Consider the following 15572-nt stretch of genomic DNA (forward strand, 5'->3'; position numbering starts at 1 on the left):
CGCAGGAGGAGTGCTCGCCTCCAGGCCAGGAGAGGCAAGTCACCTGTGGACCGGGGCCACCCTATGCCTCGGGGCAGATAAAAGCTAGTCCGCCCAGTCCCAGGTTGCGGGAGCAACGTTGTTGGTAGCCTGTTCCTGCCTGAGCTCTCTCCTGCTCTTCTGCCAGAGTTCCTGACCTCATCCGACTCCCTGCCTTGGACCCAGCTTCAGCTTAGATGGACAGCCTCCATACTGCACCCTCGACCTCGGACTGGACTCGGACCTTGCCGCACGGTTAGCCCTCGAGACCAGCACAAAGGCTTTCTGTTCAGCCTTACTGGCATTCTTAGGCTGGGGTTGCCCAGTGCTTTCCGTACAACTGCAAGCCCTCCAACGCCTCGAGTCCCCCAAACAGGGTGTGCATTTTCCTGCCCGAGCTCCTGCATGAGTCATGCGATCCGTGCATAGCTGTCAACGCTTCCCCTTTTTAAAGTGAAATTCCCTTATTCCGAATAGGATTCCTCGCAAGAAACAGGAAAAGTTGACAGCTATGGATCCGTGCGAGATCACAGTACCCAAATGACGCGCATTTTCCAGGGACACGCTTGCATGCGTGTTTTGGGGTACTGCGCAATATTGCAGCCCCCTCGGCACCCTTTTTTGGGTAGGGAAAACGCTTTTTCAAGGCAAGATCTTGGCACGAAATCATGCAAGATCACAGCACCCAAAACAACCTCCCTGTTCTCTCGCGAGTGTCCCCTTTTCCCCCGGACATTTGCAGGGGGCGCGATTAGGATAGGTGAAGAGTGTTGGGAAAGCCTTGCTTACAAACCTCAACGATAAAAAAGGGAGAAAAAAGGTGAAATCTGAGTGGAGTTACTTAGAATTAAACACACAGACCTCTGTTTCCACATGCGTGTTTGATTTTGTGCAATAAGACTGGCCCACTACTGGAACCCGACCTATGACGTCTGGGTGATGTGGTCCTCAGCAGAGAAGCCCCCCTGCCCTATGTGTTCATAGACGTATCCCTACCCCCCCCCCCCAAAGCAGCACACATTCAAGAAAGCATCTTGGCAAATCTTACATCCTCCATTCCTTCTATATGCGACTCAATCTCTTGCACAATTCGGGCGTTCCGTTCCACCTCTTCGGCGCTCCTCATCCCTTTGTTGATCCTCTCAGCCACCTGCTTGATGCTCCTTTGAGCTTCCATCAGGAACGGGTGGTCGGGGTGGGCTTCGGGCGTGTGCTTGAGAAGGTCCTGGTGGGAGAAAGCGGAGCGAGAATTACATAATAACAATATAATAATAATTTATTATTTATACCCTGCCCATCTGGCTGGGTTTCCCCAGCCACTCTGGGCGGCTTCCAACAAAACACTAAAATACAGTAACCTATTAAACATTAAAAGCTTTCCTAAACAGGGCTGCCTTCAGATGTCTTCTAAAAGTCTGGTAGTTGTTTTTCTCTTTGACATCTGATGGGAGGGCATTCCACAGGGCGGGTGCCACTACCGAGAAGGCCCTCTGCCTGGTTCCCTGTAGCTTTGCTTCTCGCAGTGAGGGAACCGCCAGAAGGCCTTCAGAGCTGGACCTCAGTGTCTGGGCAGAATGATGGGGGTGGAGACGCTCCTTCAGGTGTACAGGGCTGAGGACGTTTAGGGCTTTAAAGGTCAGCACCAACGCTTTGAGTTGTGCCCGGAAACAACGTACTGAGAGCCAGTGTAGGTCTTTAGAGCAGGAAATTTTATATATATACACACACACACACACACACACACATATATATATTTATATATTGCAGAACCTGTCTGGGCCAAAATGTCAAATTTGCTCCACATTGTCTCATTAGTTTCCGATTCTTTCCCTCCCCCAAGTCCTTACAACTTCCGTAGATGCAAATGTTTGGGTCATTTAAGACTACAGTGGTACCTTGGTTCTCGAACGCCTTGGTACTCAAACAACTTGGAACCCAAACAATGCAAACCAGGAAGTAAGTGTTCTGGTTTGTGAACTTTTTTCAGAAGCCAAATGGGCTCCGTTTTGAGTGTTACGCTTCCGATTTGAGTGCCACACTTCCATTTTGAGTGTTACGCTGAGGTCTGTCTGTTTTTGCTATTTGTTTTGCATTTTTGTTTTCGCAGCTCTTTTCGTTTTGTTTTTGTGACTGTGTGGAACCCAGTCCAGCTACTTATTAGTTGACTGCGTGACTGCAGTACACTGTTTATTGCTTTCATTTTATGGATCAATGGTCTCATTAGATAGTAAAATCCATGTTAAATTGCTGTTTTAGGGGTAGTTTTTAAAAGTCTTGAACGGATTGATCCACTTTGCATTACTTTCTATGGGAAAGTGTGCCTTGGTTTCGGAACGCTTTGGTTTTGGAACAGAGTTTCAGAATGGATTAAGTTTGAGAACCAAGGTACCACTGTATATAAAACCTTTAACCATGGAATTCCCATGGAGAATATATATATATATATATATATATATATATATATATAAAACTTTATTATTTGCAGTGGAAATCTTTGAATGAGTCTCTTTGGAGCTGCGCTGTTACTTTGTACTTTTGTCCTTCTCATCTGGGGGGGACGGACATGTTTTGTTTTATATCTCTGACTTCTTCATTGTTAGGTTTGCATTTTCCTCCTGGTAATAAATCAATTAAACGAAATAGGTCCTAATGAACTCATCAGCGTTTTGCCGCCAGTTTCTTCAAACTTACTCACATTTTTCTATGCAGTTTAGCCTCACACGTTTTTGCAGATTTTCCCAAATGCAACGAATTTCGGCAGGCTAGTTTCACAGATATACATGCATTTACAAGCTCATTTGAACCTGGATTAAACGCCTTTTAGGCACACGCTTTTTGGCCAGAAAACCGCATTGCAGAATTGAAAGGAGCGCAACTTGCGAAAGGATCCCAGGTTTCGATTTGCCCATCGGAGCTGGAAAGTGTGACGCAGGTAGATCTGCAAATGCATGTTGTTGTTGTTTAATCGTTTAGTCATGTCCGCCTCTTCGTGACCCCATGGACCAGAGCACACCAGGCACTCCTGTCTTCCACTGCCTCCCGCAGCTTCGTCAAACTCATGTTGGTAGCTTCGAGAACACTGTCCAATCATCTCGTCCTCTGTCGTCCCCTTCTCCTTGTGCCCTCCATCTTTCCCAACATCAGGGTCTTTTCTCGGGAGTCTTCTCTTCTCATGAGGTAGCCAAAGTCTTGGAGCCTCAGCTTCAGGATCTGTCCTTCCAGTGAGCACTCAGGGCTTATTTCCTTCAGAATGGAGAGGTTTGATCTTCTTGCAGTCCATGGGACTCTCAGGAGTCTCCTCCAGCACCACAATTCAAAAGCATTCTTCGGCGATCAGCCTTCTTTATGGTCCAGCTCTCACTTCCATACATCACTACCGGGAAAACCATGGCTTTAACTATACAGACCTTTGTTAGCAAGGTGATGTCTCTGCTTTTTAAGATGCTGTCTAGGTTTGTCATTGCTTTTCTCCCAAGAAGCAGGTGTCTTTAAATTTCGTGACTGCTGTCACCATCTGCAGTGATCATGGAGCCCAAGAAAGTATATTGAATCCCAAATCCGTTCCCCCGTTCCCTAGGCGTATTCTCCATCACCGAGCCATGCTTGAGGTCTTTAGCATTTCTGTGGGCACATCAATCTCTGAAACCTTAGCTGTTTTACTTCCAACCGATTCCAAAAAACCCACATGCCATTCCTGGAGTGCAACGGTGCCGGCTGGGGGGAAATGGCGTCCGATCTGCTCCCTGGAAGCAAAGAACGAAGGCAAGGCCAGGAAAAGACGCTGCCTGCCTCTCTCCTCTGGGGCTATCCATCACGGGAAGAGTAAATAAAACTGGGTGGTTAATAGTCCATAGGTAAGTGCAGAGCAGTGGAGCTCAAGAATAATTGGTGGTTTTTCAGTGCCAATGGGGTAGATGGGGATATCAATCAGGGAGGGCCGAAGGCCCATCGGACAGAACCTGGGCAGGCAGAATGTTATTTTTGATGTTGGCAACATGGCCCAACAGGCAGACTTCTGGGGGCACCTTCCTCTCTCACCCTGACCTAGCCACTGTGATCCACGCAACGGTCACCTCCAGACTGGATTATTGTAACTCACTCTACGTGGGGCTGCCCTTGAGACTGACCCAGAAACTCCAGCGAGTGCAGAATGCCGTGGCGAGGCTCCTTACGGGGTCCCTGCCATGGGAGCATATTCACCCAGTGCTTTTCAAGCTGCACTGGCTCCTGGTGGGGTACAGGATCAGGTTTAAAGTGCTGGTTTTAACCTTTAAGGCCCTATACGGCCTAGGACCCTCGTAGCTACGGGACTGCCTCTCCTGGTATGTCCCACAGAGGAACTTACGGTCTTCAAATAAAAACATCTTGAAGGTCCCAGGCCACAGAGAGGTTAGGCTGGCCTCAACCAGAGCCAGGGCTTTTTTGGCTGTGGCTCTATTCTGGTGGAACACTCTGCCACAAGAGACCAGGGCCCTGCGGGACTTGACATCTTTCCGCAGGGCCTGCAAGACAGAGCTGTTCCACCAGGACTTTGTTCAGGGCACAGCCTGACTCCCTCCTTTGGCAATCCTCACAGAACTCTAGCCTAATGGTTGCCATTAATCTGACTGGAATTAATTTCATAATGAAATGATTTTAGAATGTTTTATCATTTTACTGTTGTTAGCCGCTCTGAGCCCGGCTTCGGCTGGGGATGGCGGGATATAAATAAAATTTATTATTATTATTCCAAGCATGCCCCAGCCTCTCCAGATACACCCTCCCCTCGCCGGCATATTAGGAAGTCCCCTGACGTATGGTTCATGAGAACCCGCCAAAAATATCTCTGCCTTTCCTCAGTTCTCTCTCTGATGCAGCCTGACTATACGCCGATCCGTCTCTTGCTAAACAAACATTCCCGGCCGGAAATGTGATTCATCCCATCCTCCTTCCCAACTGAACTCCCCCCCCCCCCAAGGGAACGCGGCTTCCTAGAAACCTGTTTGGGGAATTGGTCTCTCTCGCTGCTTCAAATGCCAGGAATTCCACGGGTTCTGACATTTGCTGGCAATTTGTAAAATCGGAGGAGGCTCGGAGGGAAATGTCAGGACAGTGTGGCATTTGCTGGCAAGTCACGGGTGGGAAACCTGCGGTCCATCTAGTCTGACCCCACGCAAGGCAGGAAGCCTTTGCCCAACATGGGATTCAAACCCACAGCCCTGAGATTCGAGAGCCTTGTGCTCTACCAATGGAGCTATCCCAGCCTTAATACGTACCGTAATAACAAACGAAAACAATAGCCCACCCACAGTTTAGAAGGCCCTAGACTGCTTACCCAAATTCTAGAATCCTAGAGCTGGAAGGGACTTCTAGAGTCATCCAGTCCAACCCCCTGCAATGCAGGAATCTCAGCTAAAGCATCCAGGACAGATGACCATCCAACCTCTGCTTAACAACCTCCAAGGAAGGAGAATTCACCACCTCCCGAGGGAGACAGATTAGAGAACTGGGCCAAAACAAACAAGATGAATTTTAACAGGGAGAAATGTAAAGTATTGCACTTGGGCAAAAAAAATGAGAGGCACAAATACAAGATGGGTGACACCTGGCTTGAGAGCAGTACATGTGAAAAGGATCTAGGAGTCTTGGTTGACCACAAACTTGACATGAGCCAACAGTGTGACGCAGCAGCTAAAAAAGCCAATGCAATTCTGGGCTGCATCAATAGGAGTATAGCATCTAGATCAAGGGAAGTAATAGTGCCACTGTATTCTGCTCTGGTCAGACCTCACCTGGAGTACTGTGTACAGTTCAAGAAGGACACTGACAAACTGGAACGTGTCCAGAGGAGGGCAACCAAAATGGTCAAAGGCCTGGAAAGGATGCCTTATGAGGAACGGCTAAGGGAGCTGGGCATGTTTAGCCTGGAGAGGAGGAGGTTAAGGGGTGATATGATAGCCATGTTCAAATATATAAAAGGATGTCACATAGAGGAGGGAGAAAGAAGATTCCACCTAAACATTAGGAAGAACTTCCTGACAGTAAGAGCTGTTCGACAGTGGAATTTGCTGCCAAGGAGTGTGGTGGAGTCTCCTTCTTTGGAGGTCTTTAAGCAGAGGCTTGACAACCATATGTCAGGAGTGCTCTGATGGTGTTTCCTGCTTGGCAGGGGGTTGGACTCGATGGCCCTTGTGGTCTCTTCCAACTCTAGGATTCTATGATTCTATGAGACCGTTCCACTGCCAAACAGCTCTTACTGTCAGAAAGTTGTTCCTGATGTTTGGTCTGAATCTCCTTTCTTGTAACTTGAAGCCGTGGGTTCAAGTCCTACCTTCCAGAGCGGGAGAAAACAAGCACGCTCCCTCTTCCATGCGACAGCCCTTGAGATATTTGACGACAGCTATCCTATCTCCGGGGACGCGGGTGGCGCTGTGGGTTAAACCACAGAGCCTAGGACTTGTCGATCAGAAGGTTGGCAGTTCGAATCCCAGCGACGGGGTGAGCTCCTGTTGCTCGGTCCCTGCTCCTGCCAACCTAGCAGTTTGAAAGCACGTCATGTGCAAGTAGATCAATAGGTACCGCTCCGGCGGGAAGGTAAACGGCGTTTCCGTGCGCTGCTCTGGTTCGCCAGAAGCGGCTTAGTCATGCTGGCCACATGACCCGGAAGCTGTACGCCGGCTCCCTCGGCCAGTAAAGCGAGATGAGCGCAGCAACCCCAGAGTCGGCCACGACTGGACCTAATGGTCAGGGGTCCCTTTACCTTTACCCTATCTCCTCTCAGTCTCCTCTTCTCCAGGCTAAACATCCCCAGCTCCTTCGACCGTTCCTCATCAGGCTTGGTTTCCAGACCCTGGATCATCTTGATCGCCCTCCTCTGCTCACCTTCCAGCTTGTCAATGCCTTTCTCAAATTGTGGTCCCCAGGCCTGGGAGAAGAGGGATGTTTTTGCCTGGCTCCTAGAGCGATGTAACGAAGGTTCCAGGTGAGGCTCATCATCATCATCCTTGAGTTCTGGCCAGAGGTTGCTCATTCTTGCTGCCAGCCAACTGAGCGCTTTTGCTAAGTAAGAACAGGGGGCACGGAAGCTACGCCAGGTCAGACCGAGCCCTGCACCCAGTTTCCAACTTGGGCAAGCCAGCTGGCTTCTGGGAAACCCACAAGCAGGGCACAAAAAACACGTCACTCCCTTGCTGCTAGTTCCCAGGGTCACATATTCCTGGCTATACTGCTCCTGAATATGGATGCTCTATTTTGCTATCGTAACTAACAGAAGAGATTTTCCGGGGGGGGGGGTGTCCATTTTTAAAGCCACCTGAGCCACTGGCTACCATCACAACAAACGTCACAAGCGAATGGAGCGTTGCATACAGAATTCCCCCCTATATGTCACAATTGCAGTTTTTTCCGATAAAAGCGTAGGGGGCAGGTGTCAAAAGGGAAACTTCGCCAGCCGAGAACTCCACATGTTTCCCACCAAGCCTCTTAAAAAGTGCAGGCAAATGTTTGTTTTTATAGTAAGGTAAAGGTAAAGGGAGCCCTGACCGTTAGGTCCAGTCGTGGCTGACTCTGGGGTTGCGGCGCTCATCTCGCTTTGTTGGCCGAGGGAGCCGGCGTACAGCTTCCGGGTCATGTGGCCAGCATGACTAAGCCGCTTCTGGCGAACCAGAGCAGCGCACGGAAACGCCATTTACCTTCCCGCTGGAGTGGTACCTATTTATCTACTTGCACTTTGACGTGCTTTCAAACTGCTAGGTGGGCAGGAGCAGGGACTGAGCAACGGGAGCTCAACCCGTCGCGGGGATTTGAACCACCGACCTTCTGATCAGCAAGTCCTAGGCTCTGTGGTTTAACCCACAGCGCCACCCACGTTCCTAATTATCTTTTTATACACTGATATAAATATATAGCATGTACACATATGTTTATAGAGTAGGAATCCGCCTACTGTTTCCTAAGACCCACATTTCAAGCAGCCCCACCAAAGCCCTGGACAGTGTTATGTCTGGGACGAGCCATATATTTAGGATGAGTATACCCTGCAAAAATGATCTATAACTCAGGGAAGCACTAACCTGGTCCAGATTCAAAACCTGAGATTATCCAGGCGGGGGGGGGGGGGGGGAGGGAGGCAGAGGTTGATCAGCCTTCCAAAATCAGAAAGCTGGGCTCGGAAACCCATCAAGCTATCTAATTATCCAATTGATTTTTATTGTTATTCATGTTTTTGTACTGTGTCTTGTGCTGCTTTTATAATTAAGTGTTTTAAAGTGTCTTAAATTTGTTGTTAGCCGCCCTGAACCCGTCTTTTGAACCGGGAAGGGCGGGGTATAAATAAAAAAATATTATTATTATTTATTATTACCGAGCTGCTCTTTTTCACTGGTCCTGTTCTAACGTCTTTTGCAAGTGAAGCTCCTCCCATCACTTGCCACCACGCCAGGAAAAAGGAGCAAAATGGCAGCAGCTTCAGTTGTAGTGTGTCAAATTTGGGCCTAAATTGTTCTGGGTTCAATCTCCAATGGCAGGGGCTGGAAATGTCTTTTATTTAATTTATTTATGCCCCACCTTTTTCCTCCAAAGGAGCTCAAGGTGGTGTATGTAGCTCTCCCCTCCATCTCATTTAATAACCCCCCCCCAACAACCCTGCGAGGTATGTTGCGCCAAGAGGACGAGCTGCTGGCAAAAGGCTCCTGGCAAAGGCTGGTTCACACCTTCTGTATTTTTACACTTGTCTAGATGTTGGTTGAAGAATGGATGCTTCTGAATTCTGGTGCTGGAGGAGACTCTTGAGAGTCCCATGGACTGCATGAGGATCAAACCGCTCCATTCTTAAGGAAATCAGCCCTGAGTGCTCACTGGAAGGACAGATCCTGAAGCTGAGGCTCCAAGAGTTTGGCCACCTCCTGAGAAGAGAAGACTCCCTGGAAAAGACCCTGATGTTGGGAAAGATGGAGGGCACAAGGAGAAGGGGACGACAGAGGACGAGATGGTTGGACAGTGTTCTCGAAGCTACCAGCATGAGTTTGAGCAAACTGCGGGAGGCAGTGGAAGACAGGAGTGCCTGGCGTGCTTTGGTCCAGGGGGTCACGAAGAGTCGGACACGACTAAACGACTAAACAACAACAACAACAACAACAACAACAACAACAGATGCTGGTTAATTGCACAGGAGCAGAGCCAGAAAGGGGGGGGGGGAGATGGCAACCCTAATGGAGACAGTTTCATAAACGCCTAAAAGTTGTGTGTGTTTGTGTGTGTGTGCGTGTGTGTGTGTGAAAAGAACTGGCAGTTTCCTCATTCTATCCAGACGCAGAGAAGCTTCCTGCCGGCTTAAAGGCTTGGCGTTTTCCGAAAAGACGTCAATCCTACCAAAGCGATCTCCCACACGCTCTCTCCAAATGGCACAGAAGAACAGGTTGCTTTCTTTCAAAACAAAGAAATAAATAAAACCCACTGGCGTTGCGGAAAAGGCTCTCATCTGTCTTGGCCTGGCTGTCTACTTCTTATTCTTTGGCGATCATTCGTAGCCGAGTAAGATTGTCTTCCATAAACACGGTTTTAACAATGAGTCCGTAAGTGACTGTGGAGGCCAATTCTGGATCCACATGTCCTTCTACATATCAAGGATGAATCCTGGTTTGTTAACAACAACAACAACAACAACAATTTATTATTTCTACCCCATCTGGCTGGGTTTCCCCAGCCACTCTGGGCAGCTTCCAACAAAAGATTAAAAATACATTAAAACACCAGACATTAAAAACTTCCCTAAGCAGGGCTGCCTTCAGATGTCTTCTAAGCGTCAGATAGTTGTTTATTTCCTTGACATCTGATTTGGGGGGGGGGGCGTGTTTCCACAGGGCGGGCACCACCACCAAGAAGGCCCTCTGCCTGGTTCCCTATAACCTGGTTCCTCGCAGGGAGGGAACCGCCAGAAGGCCCTCGGAGCTGGACCTCAGTGTCCGGACTGAATGATGGGGGTGGAGACGCTCCTTCAGGTCTACTGGGCCGAGACCGTTTAGGGCTTTCAAGGTCAGCACCAACACTTTGAATTGTGCTCGGAAACTTACTGGGAGCCAACGTAGCTCTTTCAGGACCGGTGTTCCATGGTCTCGGCGGCCGAGACCGTCACTTTGTCATTTGGGTTTTTGTTAAAAATAACCTAGCAAGTTTATAGTCCTTAAGGTTGCAGTTCTAAGCATGCCATGCTAGGAGCAACAAGTTCCACGGACTTTGCAGGGACTCGCAGGGTGAAATCTACACTGTAAGCCCTTCAGGATTTCTGCAAGTCTTCCTTGGTCAAGAAAGTTGGCTGAGCAGCAGAATAACAATATCGGAACGGTAGGGAAGGGGCTGAAGCTCAGTGGTTAGAGCGTCTGCTTTGCACATGGAAGACCCCAGCTTCGATGCCTAATGGCATTGCCACATAGGGCTGGGAAGAGACTCACGTGCCTCAGATCTCAGACAGCTGCTGCCACTCAGTGCAGACAATACTAGCTGGACCAAGGGTCTGACACAGTGCGAGGCCACTTCCCGTGTTGCTCTTCCTTTCCCAATGGGCTTCAGAAATCTTACGGCCGGGCTTTAGAAAGCCAGGCTGCTGATCAGGCATGACTAGAGAGAAACCCAGTGTGGAGTTAGTTGTCAGAGTGTCAGACTAGGCCCCGGGAGACCAGGGTTCGAATCCTGACTTTGCGCTGCTGGAACGACGTAAGCGCAGAGATGGGGAGAAGATGCAGTCCCTACCGAGGAGGAATGGCAGGCGATATTAATGGACCATGCAAAAATGGCGAAACTTACTGAAAGAATAAGGAAGCAAGAGGAAAGAATTCTTAAAAGAAGAATGGGGAAAATATGGGGAGTATTTGAATTATTATTATTATTTTTTGGTAAACAATTAACTGCATTAGCAGGACTAATTTAACCCAAGCAGTTATGACTATTAAGCTATTGGGAATGTAGAGAAAAATAATTATAAGGAACGACAAGGGGAGATTCAGTAGTGAAAGTGATTTCTGACGAAACCATGAAGGGAGCAGGGAAGGGAATTCAAACTATGTATGTATTTTGGATGGGTTTGTTTGTTTGTTTTTTAAAAAATTGTTTGTTGTAAAAGCAAAAATTTAAAAATATTTTTTTTAAAAAAAATATCAAATTCTCACTTCAGGTAAGGGACTCACTTGGGTGACCATGGACCAGTCACAATATTTATCTGCACAATATTGTTGTGCAGATAAAATGGGAAGGAAGTGACCTGTGTGTGCCACCTTGACCTCCAAATAGGGTGATAAACACCGCGAACAAACAAATAAAATGGTTTGCTGCAGTACTTTGGTTTGTGAGGACACAGACCACGAAGGATCTCGTTTCTCTTCTCTCTGGTGGGCTCAGATCTCCTGAATGAGTAACTGTCTCTTTTCCTGGAATCAGTTCCAAGCCTGCGGCTCTGACTCATAGGCATGCGAAGTATTCAAGGAATGCAGCTTGCGGAAAAGCAAGCTGTCATCTCAGCCCACCATCCGGGATCCAGGCAGCAGAACAGCTGGGCTAAATTGGACAACTTCTCAGGGCAAATAGAAGTTCGCAGCTAGGTGCCAAGTTCCACTGAAATCTGGTGTCCCTGCAAGAACACATCAGAGCTCTTCCATTCACCCCAACTGGTTTTGCCGAAAAGGTCCTTGAGAATTATCCCGTTTTTTTAAATAAAACAAAACGAAACTGGAAAGATGCAAGCATCCTATTTCCTCTTTGCAGTAAATATTTGCTGGGCATTCGCTGAAGCGACTCCATTCAAGGAGAGTCGAGAAGCAGAATTATAAAATAACAAGGACGGTGACTCAGTGTAGCTGCAACACAGATTGTTCCGCAAATCTCTTGACTGGGCGGAAACGTTTTGCACCCTGAGAAGCACAGCTTCCAGCAAGAAAACAAAACAAATGTCAAGTTTTTAGCTCTTCGGGTTGCTAAATATCTATTGCACTGTTCTCTGTTCCTCTATATCAGAAGCTGAATACTGCCATCAGTTAATAATAATAATAATAATAATAATAATAATAATAATAATAATATGGCAGAGACATCACCTTGCCAACAAAGGTCTGTATAGTTAAAGCTATGGTTTTCCCAGTAGTGATGTATGGAAGTGAGAGCTGGACCATAAAGAAGGCTGATCGCTGAAGAATGGATGCTTTTGAATTCTGGTGCTGGAGGAGACTCTTGAGAGTCCCATGGACTGCAAGAAGATCTAACCTCTCCATTCTGAAGGAAATCAGCCCTGAGTGCTCACTGGAAGGACAGATCCTGAAGCTGAGGCTCCAAGACTTTGGCCACCTCATGAGAAGAGAAGACTCCCTGGAAAAGACCCTGATGTTGGGAAAGATGGAGGGCACAAGGAGAAGGGGACGACAGAGGACGAGATGGTGGGACAGTGTTCTCGAAGCTACCAGCAGGAGTTTGACCAAACTGTGGGAGGCAGTGGGAGACAGGAGTGCCTGGTGTGCTCTGGTCCATGGGTTCACGTAGAGTCGGACACGACTAAATGACTAAACAACAACAACTAATAATAATAGTAATAATAATAATAATTTGAATTTCTTCTTTCTTCTTTGGCAATCACTCGTAGTGAGTAAGATTGTCTTCCATGAACACGGTTTTAGCAATGAGTCCGTAAGTGGCTGTGGAGGCCAATTCTGGATCCACACGTCCTTCCATAGTGGGGACATAGGTTTCCAGGCGGGAGTTGATCACGGTGTGGATTTGCCAAGCGTGCCTTCCTCTTTGCACATTTCTCCCTTGCGTCCTGAGTTTGAATGTCTTCAAAGCCCATGACACCTTTGGTAAAGGCTGTTCTCCAATTGGAGCGCTCGCAGGCCAGTGTTTCCCAGTTGTCGGTGTTTATACTACATTTTTTTAGATTTGCCTTGAAAGAGTCTTTAAACCTCTTTGGTTAACCACCAGCATTATGCTTCCCATTTTTAAGTTCGGAATAGAGTAGTTGCATCGGAACAACATGACCAGTCCAATGAAACTGATGTTGAAGAATCATTGCTTCAGCACTGGTGTTCTTTGCTTCTTCCAGTACACTGGCATTAGTTCACCTGTCTTCCCAAGTGATGTGTCAAATTTTCGGAGACACAGTTGATGGAATCTTTCAAGAAGTTGGAGATAGCGTTTATTTGAATTTATACGCCACCCTATGCCCTCAGGTCTCGGAGCAGTTCAACAATTAGTAACAACTATTTATGAACAGCAATTAATAACCAGGCCTCTTGGACTCACCTTGACCAGAAGTTCATAGCGTGGAATCCGCTGAACCGGCTTAATCATGAGGTCTGAAAGTGCCTGCTTTTCTTTGTTTTCCCTCATGCTTTGCTGAAAGAACATGAAGATCAGGTGTTTGTTTTTTTTTTAAAAAAAAATACTTTTCAGGTTTATACATTTCAATAATTTTACATTCATTTTAACATTTCAAAACTTGACTTCCTTCCCCCTCTATCTTTCTGCGGTTCCTTGAATTTATTTTTAAATATTTTCTGCATATACAAATTAACTTAATTAGCTCATTTATTCATCAACTTTAGGGCAACTGTTTAAGGCATATTTTTGAAAGCTTTGTGTATAGATTTTTACATTAGTATAACTTTTAAAAGTCACTTGTAATAGGATGAAGAAGGTTTTAAAATTGGATTAAGTATATAGTGGTACCTCTGGTTGCGAACGGGATCCGTTCCGGAGTCCCGTTCGCAACTTGAGCAGAACACAACCCGTGGGTCGTGATTCGCCGCATCTGCGCATGCGTGTGACGTCATTTTGCGTGTCTGCGCATGCGCGAGCGGCAAAACCCAGAAGTAACCCTTTCCGGTACTTCCGGGTCGCCGCGGGATGCAACTTGAAAAAACGTATCATGAAGCAAACACAACACGAGGTATGACTATGTAAGATTTTATGGACGTGCATGAACAAGTATATTATAATGGAACCAAGAGGGGGAGTAGAGGGAAGTTGACAAAAAATTATGGTTTAATTTGGATGTGACCCCCCCCCTTGTTTTTTTCCATTTTGTTATTTTTTGGAAACCCCATAAAATGTTATATATATAAAAAAGATTTCTGTCCTACCTCCAGGAACTTCATAAACGCTGGCCTGGCTTCTTTGGCGATCCTCACAGCATCTTTGGCGTTGAGGAAGTTATCGATGTAGGCAGAATAAATGTTCACCAGGATGTCTTTGGAAAACTGGGGGGAGGAGCGAGACAAAGGCTTCATGAGACAAGCAGACATTTCCCTCAGAAGTCGTAGAAAGTGGGGAGGTGGGAAAACACAGAAGTGGGAATTTCTTTTTTTTTTTTTTAATGATATTTATTAAGGTTTCAAAAAAGGTTACAAAAATAGAGAAAAGAAAAAAAAAGAAAAGAAAAAATACAAAATACAGAAAAGTAAAAACACTTCTTTCGTTTACTTGTTTCCCTGACCTCCTCACACCTCCCTTTTTTGTATTCCAGTTCAGTTAGCTAATTCAGCAAATCCTTTCCCTCTTTGTTTTTACCCTAATCCTTTAACTTAATATATTGTAACTTTAAATTCTCACCTGTTAACAATCCATTTTTACATACTCCTTTATAACATTGCTGCTAAAACCACTTAACTTCATTCTGACATCATTCTAACATTCATTAATTTTACAATATTTCTGTAAATAGTCTTTAAATTTCTTCCAATCTTCTTCCACCAACTCTTCTCCCTGGTCTCGGATTCTGCCAGTCATTTCCGCCAGTTCCATGTAGTCCATCACCTTCATCTGCCATTCTTCCAGGGTGGGTAAATCTTGTGTCTTCCAATACTTTGCAATAAGTATTCTTGCTGCTGTTGTAGCATACATAAAAAAAGTTCTATCCTTCTTTGGCACCAATTGGCCAACTATGCCCAGGAGAATGGCCTCTGGTTTCTTCAGAAAGGTATATTTAAATACCTTTTTCATTTCATTATAGATCATCTCCCAGAAAGCCTTAATCCTTGGGCACGTCCACCAAAGGTGAAAGAATGTGCCTTCAGTTTCTTTACACTTCCAACATTTATTATCGGGCAAATGATAGATTTTTGCAAGAAGTGGGGAATTTCAGCCCCTGGGGATTATCACTTTTCAAACAAGCAAACGCGAATTAGCATTGCTGATTGGCCAAGATGTATAAGAATAGTTCAGAGGTCAGCTGGAGGTGTAAAAATGGGGTAGGTACTTTTATGCACATGTGGTGAGATTGTAAGATAGGAGAATTTTGGGACACCATATACAATGAACTTAAAAAGGTATTCAAACTCTCATTCACAAAAAAACGCTGAGGCCTTCCTATTAGGAATTACGTCCGTGGAAATTAAGAAAAATCTTAGACCACTTTTTATGTATGCGACCACAGCGGCTAGGATTTTGATAGCAAAGAACTGGAAAAGTGACAACATCCCCGCAGAAACTGACTGGCAAGCAAAGACGATAGAATATTTACAACTCGCAAGGATGACAGGGAGATTTAAGAAGAAATTCAGGACAGAAAGTTAATGAAAGATTGGATAATGTTTAAAGAT

At 46.3% G+C, this 15572-nt stretch overlaps 1 protein-coding gene across 1 annotated transcript in view; it reads right to left on the reverse strand.

The window, feature by feature from the left end:
• Positions 1 to 15572, reverse strand: part of ARHGEF17 (Rho guanine nucleotide exchange factor 17) — a 192430-nt gene that overhangs the window by 40552 nt on the left and 136306 nt on the right. The window contains exons 4-6 of the mRNA XM_081001718.1: positions 14115 to 14231; positions 13276 to 13368; positions 1067 to 1243 (exon numbers count right to left, since the gene is read on the reverse strand). Of these exons, the coding sequence (XP_080857844.1) occupies positions 1067 to 1243; positions 13276 to 13368; positions 14115 to 14231 (387 nt within the window). The remainder of the gene's footprint in view (positions 1 to 1066; positions 1244 to 13275; positions 13369 to 14114; positions 14232 to 15572) is intronic.

This window comes from Podarcis pityusensis (genome assembly GCF_964106645.2).
Source record: "Podarcis pityusensis genome assembly, chromosome: 4".
NCBI lineage: Eukaryota > Metazoa > Chordata > Lepidosauria > Squamata > Lacertidae > Podarcis > Podarcis pityusensis.